We start from the raw sequence: 18,548 nt of genomic DNA on the forward strand, positions 1-18,548 counted from the left end.
TCTTACTCTAAGCACCAAACAAATTAGGGGCTGCATTAGCCAGGGCTCTCCAGAGAAACAGAGCCAACAGAATAAAAACAGATGTATGGCAAGAGACAGGCTCAGGGGATTAGGAAGGCTGCAAAGTCCCGTGATCTGCCATCTGCAAGCTGGACACCCAGGAGAGCTGGTTCCAGTCTGACTCCACAGGCCCCAGAACCAGAAGCACTGGAGCTTCATTTGCCAGGTAGGTTTCTCTGCATTCTGCCCGGTGCCACCGCCGCCACCACCGCTTCCAGGCACAGCCAGGGGCGCCAGACCCTGCACTGGCTCAGCCCAGCTCTGATGGGCAGTGCCATCCTTTCTGCAAGATCCAAACACCACCAGGGACCGCTGCTCCCTCGACACGGTGGGCACCCACTCTGTGCCAGGCACTGAGCTGAGGCCTGAGACCATCCTATGAGGGACAGACTCTCAGTCATTCGTTCTGTTTTACAGATGAGGAGACTGAAGGCTGGAGGTGAAAAAACTTGTTTGAGGTCACACTTAGACACGCTGGAGGGACCCTGAATCCAGGGTGTTTGGGTACCACCGCCCTCTGGCCCCGCTGATTCTTCTCACTTATGTAGCTCTGAGCACAGCACAGATGGTATTTTGTTGGTAAGTGACTGGATCCAGGAGAACCCTACAGTGTGAGCAGTATCAATTGAGCATCTACAGGGCACATAAAGCCTAGTAGTATCTGCCTCTTAGGATTTCCGCCTCATCCCCCTTTGAATAATTCCAAAACGCTAAGACTGAAGAGAATCCCGGAAAACCCAGACCACCCCCCAAGAGCTGTACCCCAGCGGGCTCTGCAGCCTACGGCTCTCGCTGCGTCCCGTCACCTCAGGCCAGTGCCGGGACGAGAGTTGACCTTGGCGTAGATGGTTGGCCCCAAGTCGGTCCAGTTCCACGTGTCGTCCACCCTGAGGAAAGTGGTCCACGTGGCCCAGGGTGGCCCTGGCCTTGGCTCCTGAGCCCCACAGTCTTTTCCCAAGGTGCAGGTGCCCAGAAGCCCTGGGTCTGATTGTTCTTGTGAACCCAGGCCCTTCTTCCCTCTCCCCGCTCCCTGGGGAGCCTGTCACCAGCACGTGCAACCTCTCTTTAGAAACCAGCATGGCCTCCCTGCTCCCTGTGCAGCCCAAAGGGCTCCCCACCCACCCCAATGAGGGTCTCCTGCACTCCCCCTATGACACCCCTTCCCTGAACGCTAGAGCCCCTTCTCATCCTTCCCTCCGGCAGGTGTGCCAGGCTTGGCAAATGAAAAACATACACGGCACTCGGCTAGACGCGAACTTCAGATTAACAATGAATAAACGATGAATAGGTTTTAGCATCAGTAGATCAAATATCTGAAATTCGAATGTGACGGGGCATTCTGCACTTCATCAGGCAACCTTACCTAAGGGTGACTCCCCAGGACCCCGGGGCCCCACCGCCTCTGCCCGGGGACCTAACGGTGCTACATGTTGTGTGTTATGCTTATTTTTCAAAATGACTCAGCACAATGATAGGTGAGAGGGAGAGCACATATAATGGTCTTGATAAAGATCAAGCGTGTAAGTTCAAAGGCTTGGTTTACTTTTAATATTTCTTATCTAATAGATGAATTTCAGTCTATGAAAATTTTTACTCGTTTTGGTCTCGTCCGAGATGTGTTACATGATACCATCACTGCCATTCATCTCTAAACAGTTTTACTGGTCTTGATTCCCTCTTTTAGCTGTCAACTTGAGGGAAAGGGGATGTTTTGCTTGTTCTTTTTTTAAATCTCCAAGTGGACAGGATTTTTGTCTCTTTCTCAGCAACTTTGCTGTGTATGATGTTATAGTCAGAGAATGTGGCCTGTGGGATTTATGCATTTTGAAATCTGGTGAGATTTTCTTTCTGGCATGAAACATGGTCAGTTCTTATGAATGCTCCAAGAGGGTTTGTTGGCACAGAGTTCATAGACAGCTGACAGATCAAGTTTGTTAACAGTGCTGGTTGATTTTCTTTGTCTAGTTGATTTGCAGATTTCTGAGACAGGAGCATTAACATATTCTGTTGTGGTTGGGAATTAATTTCTCATCGTACCTCTAAAAACATAAACTGTATCTTTCAAAGCTATGTTTTTAGCCGAACAGATGTACACAACCATTTACCTTGACAAATTATTCCTCTGATAAACTGATGCTTTTTACCTTGCATTCTATTTTCAATGGCAAGGCTGCCACCACTGGCTTTCTTTCTGTTAGCATTTTCCTGGTATGTTTTTCCATTCCCTTATTTTCAACCTTTTGTGTCACCTCTGTATTGTAGGTGGTCTCTTGTAATCAACGTGTACACATATTTGTGGTGAAGTTTATCATTCAACTTGAAAATGTCCATAAACAGCAGAATTTAGCCCATTCACGTTTACTATGATGAATGCTATGTTTACATTCACTCCTGCCATCTTATTTTATACTTCTTTTTATTTCTTTTCCTGATGTTTACTGGATCGAGTGAGCTGTCGTTGCACGCAATACGTAGAGAATTCATTCCTCTCCAAACATGACCTGTTGTCAACAGTGACACTGTGTGGCCTGCTTGTCATCAGCCGAAATCTCCAGCTCCTTCCCCACAGGACGTTAGAGGCCGGACTTACCCTCTGGACTAAGTCCCTGTGGGTCTTGAGTTTATCTCAGAAAGGGAGAAGGGTGGGGGGGCATGCAGGGGCAGAGGAACGCCAGGGTAAAAAGGATATTTTGGGGACAGACAGGATGAAGGCTCAAGGTGGTTGATTTAACCATTAATAAGGAGACATCTCCTTAATTTTGTATGCCAAGCAAGTGGAGTGGACACAGAAATTAAACACAGAAGGACACGACACCAAGTGATGTGAATAGGTTTATTTGAGAATCTAAACACAACCCACACAGGCACTGGGGACCTTGCTCCAGTTTTACAGCAAGAATTGCCTTCCCTGCAACCGAGAGCCAGACTCAAGTTGTGGCTCCAGAACTTTCCATGCACGGAGCCGACTCTTCCCACTTCCAGCCAGTCCCTCTGAAGGACCCAGCTGTTCTCACCCACACAAACTCTCTCACATTGCTCACAGGACTTTTCTCTTGAGCACATTACGTTATACTGTAACACGGCTTTGCACTGAGCCCAGGGTAACAGCACATGCACACGCAGCTTTCATGTTATGCCAACAGCCTCTTCTTTCTTCACAACACAGCACAAGGTTACTTTTTTTCCATTCATTACACCATTGCTCTCTGTTTGTCCCAGTGACCCACCACTGTTCTGACCTCTTAGATGCCCCTTTGCCCAAGGTCCCTGCACAATGAATAACCGTGTGGCTCAATCAGTGTTCTTTATCCATTAGAGTCCCAAATTAAATAGGAAAGCCCGCCTTCCTAGAAAAACGTCTATACCCACAGATACACAAAACCCTGCATACACTTTAAGAAGGTTCTGGACCTCTCTGAAAACCATCTACAGACGCTACGTTTAAAAGCTCTCTAAACATGGCACTCCTACCATAATTCATGATGCAGAGAAGATCTGGGCCAGGGCCAGCTTCATTTTCCAAAGGAGAAGGGGGAGTCTGAGTGAACCCATTTTCAGAAGTGGCATCGAGGAAGCAGAACTGGCAGGGTACACACAAAAACAGGCTATAAAATGTATAAATTCACCTGAAAATCAGTAAGAGCAACTTACATATGCTATTATTTTACTTTAAAAATGTATTTTATTTGCATATACTTACATCTGAACAATAAAAGCACTTTGGTTTAACCGTCACCTTCCTGCGAGACCTCCACTGACACGTTTAACAAACACAAAGCCCTGGAATCTCTGGAATTGCTCGTGTGCCTCTTAATATTTTAAAATATAACATGAGAATGACTTTTTTTTCCAATGTTTTCATGTCCTTCTGACCTCAGAATTACTCTGCCTTATGCACACCAGGAGTGGGAACCAAGGGGTAACACACGGAGGCCTCCCTGCCCGTAGGGTTTGGGGGACCCCAGCCTGTGGGAGCCGGAAGCTCTCCCAGAATTTCTGTGCGATCCTCGGAGCATACGTCTCAGGGCCGCCCTCTCCGGGCCCCGGCGTCTCTCAAAGTGTTGTACTTACATGTTCTGCCCACTTCAGTTTGGACACAGCACCTGGCCCTTCCACCAGTTTCCATAAGAAAGCCACTCAGACCAAGCATCCCAAGCCTTTTGGGAAGGATTCTGTGGTCATAAGGGTTCATACAGGAAAGTGTGCAACCTGACACCATTCTGCTCCGCTGGGTCCCTCTCTTCGACTCCCTTTCCAAGTCTACTCTGTATTTTCTCGTCTCAAGACTTTCTTATCCCAGGAGACTGCAGTTCTTCGCTTTCTCACCACGTGGAACAGTTCAGCCCTCTCCAGGTCCCACCCCAAACTGAGATGTCCTAACCCCCCACAGGGCTCAGCAGACCCAAAGAACTCCAAATAACACGATTCATCTTCCTTAATAGGCACCTGGGATTAACAATAATTTTTCTGTTGCATTACTAAAGGCTAGGCACTTGATATGTGTTTACTTAGTTTTCTCAAATGTCTCACAGGTTAGGTATTTTCAAAACCATCTTACAGATGAGAAACCTGAGATTCAGAGAAGTGAAGAAACTGAGTAAGGTCACAGAGCAAGTGCTGTATCACCTTCGTGTTTCCTCTCTCTATCTCAATCCATGTACCAACTCGGCAGTGCTACTTATATCTGCCTCCTGCCCCGTAATGGTATCAACCTCTTTCTCATCTCTTCCTCGGGGTTTGATTTTACCATTGAGTACTTTTTCCATCCGCTGATACTTGCTTTCACCTATTATTTTCAAATTCCTGAGGATAACAGCAGGTTGCACAGAAAGACTCGCTTAATAATTTTAAATCTGGGGGGGATAACTGAACCAAGAGGTGGAAGGCCCCTCGGAAGGCATCGTGTCCAAGCCTCATGCCAACACCAAAGACACACCCACAGCTTCCTCCAGATGGCCCGCGACTGGCCTGGGCACCCACCTTCTCTAGAGCAGACCACTGCAGGCTATTGGGCTGACTTCTTGAAAGAGTTCTTAAGGTAAGAGACCGTAAAGACACAATCTGCCATTTACTCGGGCTCCCCTTAGAAACTGTGAAGTCAGCCCTGGCTTTTCTCTCTCACACCCTAACTCCTAGCAGGCACAGGAGTGACCCAGTGGGAGAGCTTGAGCCACGTGTGACCCACGTGGGGTCTCTGCCCCACCCCACTCACACAGAAAGGGCCGTCTGGATGGCTTCTGCCTCAACCATGGAAGCGGAGCCTAGACTCGCCCCGAGAGGCAGGTGGACGCCAGACCCACCCACTGTCTGAGACTGGTGCGCGGGGTCTGGGCCACCACTGCTTAGCTGAGAAGTGTCAGGCCTTAGCGTGGGTGGGAGACAGCCAACGGGGACCAGAGCACAGCTTGCAAAGTGAAAGAAAAACCTATGGGCACCATGCAGGTAATACAAATGACAAAAATGGGTCACACAGGGAACATGAATTCGTTGCCAACCTTTAAAAATCATTAAATTTTATGTAAAAATCTGGATTGTTGGTTTTTCCTTAAAAGAGCAGATGATGCGGGACCCTTAAGCCTGTATCTCACATGGAAACAAACAGCTACCACTGAGCAGGCGCTGTCCTCTCAGGAGGGCAGGCTCTCTCCAGTTTGCCAGACCTCACGACTCCTTTGTCAATTGCTTGACCCCTGGGCCAGAGGGTCCTCGCAACTTGGTTTGCTGGGGCAGTCCCAGTTTAGGCCTATTGTCCTTGTTTAAGTATTAACAGCATCGCCCCCTCACTTTATATATCGTCACCTAGACATAATGCACAAGCCACCACACACACACACACACACACACACACACACTGACCACTGAATTCACACAACCACATGTCAAGCACAGAACCCTGTTATAAAGTGATTTTATTAAATTGATTTGGACATACTGTAGGTCAAATAATATTTTCCAAAGATAACAATTATGGACTTTAAAGCTCGACATAAAATTAGTAGCTTCAAAAGTGTTAGTCATATTCCCCAGCAACAGCATGATAAAATAATTCAACTATGTAGAAATATAGAACTCTAGGACTAGCTGGAAACTCAGAAATCATTTAGCCTAATGTCCTCATTTCGTGAGAAAACTAGACTCAAAGATTAAGCAATTTGCCCAAGCTCACATACCTAACAGTAATACAGCTAGAAATCAAACCAATTTTTCCTAAACCTAAAATTCTATCAGTGATATTTCAACTGGCTCTCTATCAACTAAAAGTCTAGGCTTTTCTCTAATGCTCCACACTACTGTGACATGGAAGTGTGTTAAGACACTACAGTAAATCGTAGTCGAGGCATTCAGGCCTGGAAGGGGCTTTATCAAATAACTAAGCCAGCCCTCTCTTTGCGAAAATGAGGAAACATGAGAAGCAACTTCCCAAGGGCTTGCTAACAGAGATGTGTCTGGATCAAAATTCAGATGGTAACAACTTTACCCCCAAATCCCACCTCCAGTTTCATGGCTCACCCAGTGAGTTATGTGCTCCTTTTAAATCTCCTTTATGCATTGAGGTTTTAGTTATACAAGAAACCCTTCCAGTCAAACAGAAGAAATTAATTCAAATATGAAGAGAAAATCAAGCTTCGTTTCAGTATTTCGATGACTATTTCGGGTAGTTCATTTTCCAACCTCTCAGTGGACAGAGACCGCTAACCTGAACACCCATTTCAGAGCTTTCAAAGAGCCTTAATTTCCCCAAAGACTTCCTGAGCAAAAGGACTACATGTGGGAAATCAACGAGAATAGGAATGAGAAGGGAAACAAAGTTAAAAATTAGTTGCTTTTTGTTGTCATTGGGGACTTTTGGTCTTCTAAACATTCCTTGAGTTCCTCCACATGAGTTTTTAATACCAATCTAGCCAGAAAAAAAAAAAAAAAAAGAAAAAAAAAAAGGCCTATAAATGTCAGGATACTGAGCAGCTCAGTATCTCTCCCCCTCCCCGCTGCGCGCTGCCCTCACCGCCGGCCGCCACCTCCTGCTCCGGAAGCTCCCCGGCGGGACCGCGAGCCCCCTGCAGCCGCCCCTGTGCTGCCCCCGGAAAGGCCTCCCTGCCTGCTACCTACCACTGCCCCCCGCCCCACCCCCACTGCTCTAAATCATCACCCTAGGTTATTTTCTCCGTATCACTTAATCACTACCTCAAACTACATTATTTATTTGTTTACTTGCTTATCATCTGTCTCCTCCACCAGAAGTCAACGCCACGAGAGTAGGGCCCTTGTCTGTCTTACTCAGTGGTATTCCCGGTACCTGGCAAAGTGCCTGGCACGTAGGAGGTGTTCAATAAATACTTGTTGAATGAATGAAGAAAGTTCATGCCTACAAAGGAACTGATATGTAATCCTCAATGAAAAGGTATCGAGGACTCCTACACATTATTGCCCCAAAATCACAGAATCAGAGACTATTATTAGTGAGGCCTCCTACCATCCGCTTCTCCTATGGTCTCCCCAAGCTAGGAAGGGGCTCCCCTTGTTACCAAAGGAGCCTGAGAGGGCAATTCTGGATGGAGAAGAGCGCTAACTTTGCTTGCTTCTTCCTCCCTATTTACATTCAGCTATTTCCAAAAAAATTCAAGTTAAAAAGATGTGATGTAGCCACTAGAAAATTAAGTCTGACTAACATAGAGACACAGTGATTAGCAGAATTCACAAAATTAAAGAAAAGTTCAAGGGCATGTATGTCTGCCAATGATTTCGCCAACAGACAAAGTAAATGGAAATTATGAGTCACCTAACATCTAAAATGAAATTTAATGCCATCTAGGAAGGGGTGGATATTTATGGGTATTTGAGGATATACAGGTAAAGTGAGTTCAGAAGTAACGGGATATATGGACAGATACGTAGAGGCTGAATCGAGTGGTAACCTCAGAAATACCAGAACACTGCTTTGTGGGAGCTGGCCGTTTTCAAATGCATTCACCAGTATGCTTGGATCAAGAGAAGGTCGGTCACGAGCTCCCGAAATGGGGGAGTATCTGGGGTAACTTTTAGGTAAAGTGTAGACAGAAGGTGACTCAGGAGGCTGGGCAAGGATCATGGTTTCCTGTGTAGAGTTTCAACTACGGAGGCATCGCGCCAGAATCCCAGGAAACGCACACCCACGACTGGGACCTCACAGCCTGTCCTGGGCAAACACGCGGAGGGATTCCAGATTCAAAGTCAAGCTGTGGAACACACTTGGCATGAATCCAAAAAATCAACCTCACACGCGCCTCTTGGAAAACAATGTTCTGCTGGGCTTGCTGTAAAAATTTCTTGGGTCAATGTAGGTATTTACAGGGTTTTCCTTCCTAGTGGCACTTATGGGTTTTAAGATTTTTATCTCTTAGCAAAATGCTTTATATAACTGATATTTTGAGATGGTTTCTCTCCTTTGTGTGCACTCTCTGGTGGATGCAGAGGCTGGTGCTCTGACTGAAGGCCTTCCCACACTCATCACATTTGAAAGGTTTCTCCCCCGTGTGCACTCTCTGATGGATGCAGAGGCTCGAGCTCTGGCTGAAGGCCTTCCCACACCCACAGCATCTATAGGGCTTCTCCCCGGTGTGCACTCTCTGATGGATGCAGAGGCTCGAGCTCTGGCTGAAGGCCTTCCCACACTCATAGCATTTATAGGGCTTCTCTCCTGTGTGGACTCTCTGATGCATGCAGAGGCTAGAAGTGTGCCTGAAGGCCTTCCCGCACTCTTCACATTTAAAGGGCTTCTCTCCGGTGTGGACTCTCTGATGCATGCAGAGGTTTGAACTATTGCTAAAGCCCCTTCCACACTCACTACAGACATAGGGTTTCTCACCTGTGTGAACTCTCATGTGAATCTGAAGATGTGAGCTCCAGTTGAAGGCTTTGCCGCACTCGTAGCATTTATAGGGCTTCTCCACCGTGTGGATTTTCTTGTGTCTATTGAGCTTTGTCGTGGTGCTAAAGTCCTTCCCGCAATCATCACATTTATACGCCTTCTCTCCCGTGTGGTCTCTCCAATGGATATGGAGCTCTGACAGATGAAAGAAACCCTTGTCGCACTTGTCACACTTATGGGGCTTCTCAGCAGTGTGAACTTTCTGATGCATAAAAAGATCTGCTCTCTCAGAGAAGAATTCCATACACATGGGGCACTTGTAGATCATGTTTCCTATTTGGTATCGTGATTTCGCAGAGAAGATTTCCTCACAACTACTACAGTTACAGGGCTGCTATTTCACAGAGTCTCTCACTTGGCCATTTTGGTGCTTATCTCAGGCTGGCTCTGCTCGGGAGGTTCGAGGCCGGCCTAAGCTCTCCCCTGCCTGTCTTTCTATGGAAGGTTCCTCCCTGCATAGTGCTCCTCACTCGGTACTATTATTGATTAGAAAGTGACATTTACTTCCACGTGGACTCTGTAACTCGTTAACACAGAACTTTCTCTGAGATCCTGAGCTGCCAACATTCCAAGGGGCTCCCAAGGTAGAAACCTTTGCGTTTTTAAGCCCCTGGAATCTTCCTCTTGCAGAATAATCTCGTACTTCTCAGTTGCAGGAAAAGGCCTGCACAGCGTCCCCTGTAGCCAAGGGTGCGATACTGCGTGCTGGTCTCGGTCACCAGGAGCCTCCCCTCGCAGAGTCACAATGACATCCTGCCTCCTGCACATCAGACAGGAGCCTCCAGGGAAGCCAGCGCCTTGGGTCCAGGTGTGTCAGTCCTTCCTGGTGAGGATTCCCTACGCAGGTGTCACTCCGGCAGTCTCCTGTAACAGAAACATAAATACACTGAAAATGCCTTTCTTGTCCAGAAAATTGCTATGGATTCCATAATTAACTTTATAAACGTGACAGCAGTAACACAGACCTTTTTTGATCTTGAGGAAGGAGCTCTTATCTTCCAGAGAGACGTGTCTCTTGGATTTGCAGGTCTGAAGAAGAGAATTTGTAGATATCATGCTCCTGTTCACAGCCCAAGTACATAATCCAATTACAACCACTTACTGTAATTATCTGAGCAACATCAAGGGAATACTATGGAAAAAGAAAAGCAAAATCCTCAGAAGACCTACACGTGAGCATGAGAAGCAGCTGTCCTGCATAAAAGGCACACAAAGGAGAACGCACTCCACTTGGAACTTCAGAAGGGAAAACGTTGCTTCTGGAGCTGAAACACAATATCGAGTCACCTCCCAATCCACAGAAAGAATAAATGCATGACAGCATCAAATGTCATTCCCTCGCTTAACTGTCCTCCATGGTTTCCTGATGTGCTTAAAGTCCAAATCCTTAACCTAAAAACCAAGGTCCTGCACGACCTTGCCCCCAAGCTCCCCAACCTCACGCGTGGCTTGGTGTGTCAGCCGCCTCTCCCCTACGTAAACAAGGCCCCTGGCTAAGGCTCTATTTTAACCTCTTATCTGATTCCTTCAAAGCGCAGAGAACTTGTAATTATCTTATTGTTCCCTGCTTCTTGTTCTGTGTCTGGTACTAGATTATAAATGCCAGGAGGGAAGAACTCTGTATGTTGCTCGCTGTTACATTCTGGCAAAGGGGAGGTGGGGAGGTGTTTCAGTTAGTATTTGTTGAATGCATCTACAGAGTACTTTATGACACCTCCTCTCTCCTGCAGACATGGCCTGCTTTCTTCTGGTACAGCAGATAAGGGTACATTTTCCAGTGCCTTATTACCAGGCTTTTGATAACCAACATGGGACAAAATATATACCAAATAGAAGGAGAGGAAACAGAAGAAAATTCCAAAATATTCAATCTGAAATCTTTTGAGGTTTAGGATGCCTTAGCCACCTTTTCATGCTCTGTACTTTATACTCAGTAAGTGATATTTCAATTAATTAATGAAATTAACAGATCTTAAAATAACACTCTCCATAATGTTTTATATAAAGATAGGGTACATGAGAGATTGAGATTTCTTCAACATTAAAATTGCAAAATAAATTTCACTGTTTCTAGATGGAAGTGTTAGAATAATGAAATTCAACTAGATAAACAAAATTTCAGCAAAAAAAAGATAGTCAATGTCTGAAAAAGTATATATGCATCTATCCTCTGACCCAGTAATCACACTTCTAGAGCTCTATTCCAAGAAATACTGCAAAATAGGAATGACCGATGGCTCAGTTTACTGAGGCAGTACCTGTCATAGCAAAATTGCCGGCAACCCAAGGCCCGTCCACTGGGGAGTGGCTGAATCACTATGGGACTTCATTCAGTGAACTACTGCTTAGCCATTTAAAAAAGGGAATGAGGGGGCTTCCCTGGTGGCGCAGTGGTTGAGAGTCCGCCTGCCGATGCAGGGGACGTGGGTTCGTGCCCCGGTCCGGGAGGATCCCACGTGCCGCGGAGCGGCTGGGCCCGTGAGCCATGGCCGCTGAGCCTGCGCGTCTGGAGCCTGTGCTCCGCAACGGGAGAGGCCACAACGGTGAGAGGCCTGCGTACCACCAAAAATAAATAAAAAGGAATGAGGAAGAGCATGATGTACTGATATGAGTGAACCCAGATAACACTGTTCAGTTAAAAACAAAACAAAACAAGGCATAGAATGATAGCTCGAACATGCTATCTTTCGTGCAAAAAAGGAGGGGAACATGAATTATTTAAATATTTCTTCACATGATGCATGAAAGTAAACATGGAGAAGGATAACACAAGATGCAGTTTTTATTGAAGGAGAGTTAATCACGATGCTCTATTAGTCTCAGGTGTACAGCAAGGGATCCTGTTGGACAGATATATTCCTTTTCAGATTATTTTCCATCAAAGGTTATTGCAAGATATTGTGTATAGTTCCCTGTGCTGTACAGTAGGTCCTTGTTGTTCACCTATTTTATATATAGTCGTGTGAATATGTTAATCCCAAACTCCTAATTTATCTTCCCACCCCCATTATCCCCTTTGGTAACCGTAAGTTTGTTTTCTATGTCTGTGAGTCTATTTCTGTTTAATACAAAATGAATTTAAATGGGAGGAAGGAGAAAAGGATGAAGTAAAATTTCTCTGAATGTACCTTGTGATGTAGTTTTGACTTTGGAGACATATGAATGTTTATATATTCAAAAAATAAAACTAAATAAACAAGAAAAGCAATCCCTAAATTTTGAAAACAAAATGAGGAAAATGAACCTTAACTTTCAAGTTGGTGACATATCCACAAATGACTTTTGAGTACAGTAGACTGATCATACATACTCAGGGGGACATTCTGTTGATAAATAAAGCTGCAAAGAAGTCAAACTTCTTTCAATAGTTTAACTTACTTATAATAACGGTGGTGTTTTTATAAAGTAGGATAATGCAAATAAGTCATTACGGTAATGTTGTTAGGAACCAAGATTCGAGGTGAAACAAATGAGACACAAATATAAAATCAAAGGTAAGGAAAAAAATCCTATAACGTAAAATTTGACTTAGAAACATCAGTTTGAATTCATGTCTTTTTTTTTCTTAAGGCTGACCATCAAAAAGGCCTGGAAGCAATGACAACCGACAGCAATGGTCCCTTCCCTTATAGACCCTTTTCCACCAAATGGCACAGGGATCCTTGCAGAACGCCTGGTCTCAAGGCCAGAGCAGCACTTTATAAAGTGAGCCTGGGACACCTTGCTATGCCAGAATGTAAGAGTCATGGCAAAGGAAAACAGATGCCAAGTCATGAAGAGACTCCTGCTGGCCAAAAATGGGACAACTAAGCATCAGAAGGAATAATGAATGCAATCCACTGAAACACACTAAATATACAAAACCCCCGAGTTCACAACGACAAGGGTTGGGGAGGAGCGGAAAAAGAGAGAGAGGGACAGACAGAGGCAGAGAGACAGACTCAAGGCACTAGACTAAACTGAAAGTTATAGGACACCAACTTTTACCTTTTTTGACACTTGGCAACTAAAAGGAAAGAATGAAAAATCCTTCGTCTATGAACTATCTTTCAAGATGATGCAACAATCCAGCTAGGAAACATGCAACCCTAACAAAATGCCTGATTCAGACCACGGTAAGAAATGGGAGAAAACATCAGATGAAAGGCTGATCAGGAACCTTTTACATTTTGAGGATCTGGCTGTCAACCCCTGAACCCACCAATCCATGATGTCAGCGTAACTCCAAGGCAACAGGAAACACACAGCGTCACCTGCAACATTCCTGCCAAACACGCCTCCAGGACTCATTTTTATTTGAAGGAACTAGGAGGGCTAGAAGAACTACCAGGATACCAGCAGAAAAATATCAAAATGTGATGCAGTCCACAGGACAGCTACCCATTTCTGCAACAAGTAAATGGCATGGAGAAAGGGGGAGGGGGGGTCGGGCTGCTCTAGATTACAAAGACTTGAGATAGAACGACCGTTAACAGCCAAATGTAACTTGAAGACCTACCTTCTTCGGAATCTGATTCAAATAAGCCAGCTGCTAAAACGGACAACTGGGGAAACACTATTAGGGACTAGGTATCAGATTACACAAGGAACACTGTTCACTGTATTCGGTGTGATAATGCCTTTGCAGTTGTGTAAACAAATGTCTGTATTTTTTGAGATTTATACTGAAGTCTGTAAGAATGAAAGGACATGATGTCTGAGATGTGTCTTAAAATGCTTTGGCCAAAATAAAAACGACAGACAAAGCAAATGAGGGAGGATTGTTGTAACTGTTGCTTCTAGGTGATGGATAAATGATGAATAAGCTAATCTATCTTCCTTTGTGTATGTCTGTAATTTTTCATGATAACAAAACTGGTTAGTGTTGGGAAAACATTCTTTTCCTGCTCCTCTTGCAATGACAAACTGATCCCAGAATCCGGCACATTGCACAGAGGTGAAACTGAACTAAACAGATGCAATCCTCCAATGGCTGTGACTTCCCCAATCAATCCTGAGCACCTGAGAACGTGTGCACCGCAGATGTCACTGGAGAGCAGAGGGATGGTGACGGTGACAAGCAGGGGACACAGGGAGCAGTGCTGCACTCTGCCCTCCTTCCCTCCTGAGCTAATTAACCGAGACGCCATGCGGTTCTCCTGGTGCCCTCCCTCAGAAATGAAGCAGTGAGGGTCAAGGCATCCATCCAGACTGGCCTCAGGAGAGTCTGACTCTGCTCAGAAGGGTGGAAACACCAAGCTCAGCGATGTGAAACTCCTACAGTTGTCGTACATGAACTCCCGCCAGAGTTTCTCTGGACGAGGAGTCAGGTACTGCCATTCCTTCCAGGTAAAATGCCTGGACACACATGTAAGCCTCACCGCATGAGTACAAGCTACATTCTGCAGGAAAAAGCTCAAGCAAAAGAACCTCCAGCAAATTTGCCATGTGACCAACCAAAACACAAAAGAAGGACAAACCACCACCAAGGATCCTCGTTGTAGCCTTTCCTAAAATAGCACCTGCCTCACTGCTTCCGTACATACAAAGGAGACTGTAAACCCAGCGAGTAGGTAGATGCCACAGAATTCTACAGATCCCAAGGGCACCATGTCCCCAAGATTCTCTCACTCAAGACGACGTCTCCTATCCAATGTCCCATAAGGGCTTTCAAGGGGACAGCCCACTGTTTGACTGTGAGGCCACCTGGCAGACCTGAGGAGGGAGGAACCTTGCACTGAGGTCACCTGGCACTGCCACGGGCGATGTCCCATCTGTCCACGAGACCTCAGGGGCACCCTCAGCAGTACAAGCCTTCAATTTATATTTGAGGAGAACCTCTCAAACAGGAAGGTTAGAGTCCGGCTGAGAAGTGACAGGAAGAAAGCTTCAAGTAGCCCATCTGCCTCAAGTCCCCACCTTCCATGAAAAGAGCCCTCCTCTCTCCCTGTAGTTTGTCCATTAGCAGCTTTGCCTCATCTAAACCTTGTGACACCAAACAATACCTGAATCTGTACCCATCTCCCAGCACAGTTAAAAGTGAGGGATCAGCTAGTGAACAACTGTGGCTGAAATGCGAGGAAGTAAAATAATGAAATACAAAGAAACTATGCCCTGAGAGAATAAAAGCTCTCGGCCCTGGCACTGGAGAGGGTTATCTGGAAATGGAGACGCAGGATTAATGGGCTGGGAGAACGGAGCTGTTGCCCTTTGAGGGCTGATCGGGCCAAGTGCTCTCAATTCTAGACGCAGATTCAACCACCACTGTGCTCAGGAGGTAACACTACTACTGGACTGTGGTCTGAGGCACCGCGTCTGCTGCAATGGCCTTGAATTTCCCTGCAGGCAGATATGCCTGCAGGGAGAGGAGCCCACGCTGGTCATACCTGCAGGGGGCAAAGGTCAAGAGGAAGGTACAGAGTGGGGACGCTGATTTTCTCTCCAAATTTCGGCCTGAATCTGTTGCAGAACTTGAAGATAACAGTCCCTCCACCCGGGGAGGAAGCTCAGGACACTGTGCTGGGGAGGGAGATTCTGAATGTGGATTTTGAAAGAGGATTATTTACACTACTCCTGTATACGCCTTTCACGAATTACTCTCTTTTACACAGCTCTCCCCAAAATATGATTCTGCACATACAGGAAAAACGGGTGAACTGGTTTTTGACAGATTTCTTGTTAAAATGATCCGATGCTCGCAAAATAGAAGGACCCAGGCTGCACAGGGCAGGTGTTGAAGAACAAACAGAAGGGCAGGTGAGCAGGACACTGAGAGTCACTGTCCCACAGGGCCCTGGTGCTGGGCCGACGGGAGGCGTCAGTGTGGCTGCACTGAGAGCAAAACCAACCACCCAACCCAGAGGCGCAGGTCGGGAAATGGCGACCAGCAGATGCTCCAGAAGGCTGACTCGGATCTGGATCACACTCAGTACAGGTTGGATGTGAAATCAAGACTAACCACCCTGACCCAGCAGGAGAGAAATCCAGTTACGCTCGTCAAGGAGTTGGCACCAGAAGCCTCGCCCTCAGGCTGCACCTGCGCAGCAGGCCGGCTGCTGTTGTGTGCTGTGCTGCAGGTCCTTCTTCAGTATTATGGTTCCCATAAAGCATTAAATATAAATAACCCCACCCTAGAGTAGCAGACTCTTTAATACATCAGTTAAATCTATGTCAACAGAGATCAAACTAACTTCCTATCTAGAACCAGATCTGCCAGAACATGTGGTTTATAGTTCTGTCACTCGAAGGGATAAGGGCACACTTTCTGGGAAAGATAAAAATGAAACAGAATAGGAAAGAAGACATTCCTATGCCTCCAGCCTCAACCAAAAACCCCACCACCAACTGCAGTGCGCTGCACCGGCCATGTGACTCATCTCCCCCACTTGTAGAGCAGGCATTGTGTCATGGGGCCTGGAGAAGATTCTCAAAGATAACCAAAGTGCCGCAGCTCAGATGATGATGCCCTAGACTAGTCACTGTGAAATATAAAGACTCCAAATCAACTTCCAGGTCTCTTAATTACTGGGAAGTGTTTTACAGGAAGATCCCTGTGTTCCCAGTTGCCCTAACACATGTTGGTTCATGCCATGTTGTTTAGTGTTTGATTTATAAATGATACTCAAGAGAATCCAGCTCACCCAGAAGCAGGCCTAGAAGAAAGTCACCATTGATGCAACAGTCCTGGAAATTGAACTCAGATGCAGGATCGGCACATGCATGCATGCAGGTATACGTTCCACAAACATTTAGCACCCAGCATTTGTCAGGCAGCGGGCTACACTCTGGAAGATCCTATGAAGAACAACACAGCCACAGCTTCTGCATTCGTGTGGTTTACAGTCTAGGAGGGGAAGGAGACAGGCCCAGCATCGTGCAAGTGGTGCTGTGGCCGAGCAGGCCCCAGGGACACAGCTGCACGAAGGGGGGCATCCTAACTAGTCTTTCGTGACAAGAAAGACTTCTAGTAAACTCTACTTTTAGACTGAAACCGAAAGGACAAACCGAGTTAACCACGAAGGGGAGGAGGACAGAGGGTCTTGGCCTAGAGAACGGCAAGTGTTTAGAGACAACCAGGACCACCAAGCCTAGGAGCACACGTTCAGCATGTAGAAGGCAAAAGGGGGGCTCTGCCCCTCTCTCACCTCTACCAGATTATGATGTGAAAGGACACTTCCTTAGAATAAAACTCTAAGGTTCAAAATCAAAGGGGAGTGGGCAGCAATGGAAAAGAATGTTCCGTCTGGAAATGAGAGAGGAGGCTTTCTAACTGATTTGTAGCTTCTGCCATGGCCACCTCAGCCGTAGGAATCGCCCCTCAGAGCCTGGCCAGTGAGGGAGTGTGGCTCATTCCCGCGGGACCAAGACAGAGCCTGCTGCGCGTCACAGCCTGGGACAGGGTGGGGAGCATACAAAACTCCACTCACCCGTCCCTGCCACTTCCCTTCCCACAGCAACCGTGACTCCACATCTCCCGAAATCTTCATAAACCCTGCCAAGGGATCACCTGCCAGAGCAGTCGGAAGACTACATGCCCCCTAACGGGCCAAGAAGATGAAAAAGCTCCAGCCTCACCCAGAAGTCCTGATCGCTAGAAAACATTCCAAAAAGAAATAAGACTCCACTCTTCCTCTACACTCGTCAACGCCAATGAAAACCTACAGTCAATCCGACAGCATGATCCTGAGAGCGTGAGTCTCTGTGCAGCGCCAGTGCCGCGTCCCCAGCTGCCCCCACTCCGCCCAACGCTCAGCCCACTAGAAGCCGCCTCTCACCCCAAGAAGTAGCACTTTCTGCCAACCTTTTTTATGCTGCAAAAACACACACACTTGCCAGCTCTTCCACCAACACTGTGACTTTAAGCAACTCACTTAAGCCTAAGACTCAATTACCTCAAACGTAAAAGAGAAATGATACTCATATCCATCTCTCAGGGCTGTTACGAAAATGAAATGAGACAATGCACAAGCCTAGGCCCCATAAACTCTCCCCCGTCCTTCCCTTAACTCGTTGAACATCGGGAAGGCATGCTGTTTACTGGAGGGTGGCTTCAGGAACCTGCAGTGCTCAGCCGTCAACCCGTCACCTCCCAGCGTCCATACGCTTTCCTGACTGCACGCTCACTTCCTGTTCGGGATCACCTCTCCCTGTGTCTATGCAGTACTGATGGGCCAATAAATCAGGGTGCTCTATCCTCCCACAGTGAAAACCGAGTCCCCAGACCTTCCCCTCCTGAGTTGGGGAAAATGCTAATAAATACTGGCTACAGAATGACAAAGAAACTCTTTTCCCTAAAATTCCTCTTTTATCCAATTTCCTAGCTCAGAGTCAGCTGGGTTTGCCGTGGTATCCATCTCTTCCTTCTCCTCTGTCCCTGCTACGCACAGAAATGTTAAAGTGTGCTCTAAAATACGTCCTTCACATTCTGTTTTCCTCACTCACTCCAGGTTCAAGGCCTCTCCTACAACACACTAAGCCAAGAGCCTGACAAACGGCCTGATTCACCTTAAAACCATGCTCCAGCAAGGCGCGCGAAGTCAGATGCCTTCTGGGCTCCGGTAGGGAATATAACCGTGTGCTCTTGTCCGGCTTAAGACATCAGGGG

At 46.5% G+C, this 18,548-nt stretch overlaps 1 protein-coding gene across 1 annotated transcript in view; it reads right to left on the reverse strand.

Moving 5' to 3' along the window:
* Positions 1–8,364: 8,364 nt before the first annotated feature.
* ZNF664 (zinc finger protein 664) overlaps positions 8,365–18,548 on the reverse strand; it is a 33,642-nt gene continuing 23,458 nt past the window's right edge. The window contains exons 4-5 of the mRNA XM_007448655.1: positions 9,931–9,994; positions 8,365–9,829 (exon numbers count right to left, since the gene is read on the reverse strand). Coding sequence (XP_007448717.1) covers positions 8,448–9,233 — 786 coding nt within the window. The 5' untranslated portion in view covers positions 9,234–9,829; positions 9,931–9,994 and the 3' untranslated portion in view covers positions 8,365–8,447. The remainder of the gene's footprint in view (positions 9,830–9,930; positions 9,995–18,548) is intronic.

This window comes from Lipotes vexillifer, unplaced genomic scaffold (assembly GCF_000442215.2).
Source record: "Lipotes vexillifer unplaced genomic scaffold, Lipotes_vexillifer_v1.1 scaffold21, whole genome shotgun sequence".
Classification (NCBI taxonomy): domain Eukaryota; kingdom Metazoa; phylum Chordata; class Mammalia; order Artiodactyla; family Lipotidae; genus Lipotes; species Lipotes vexillifer.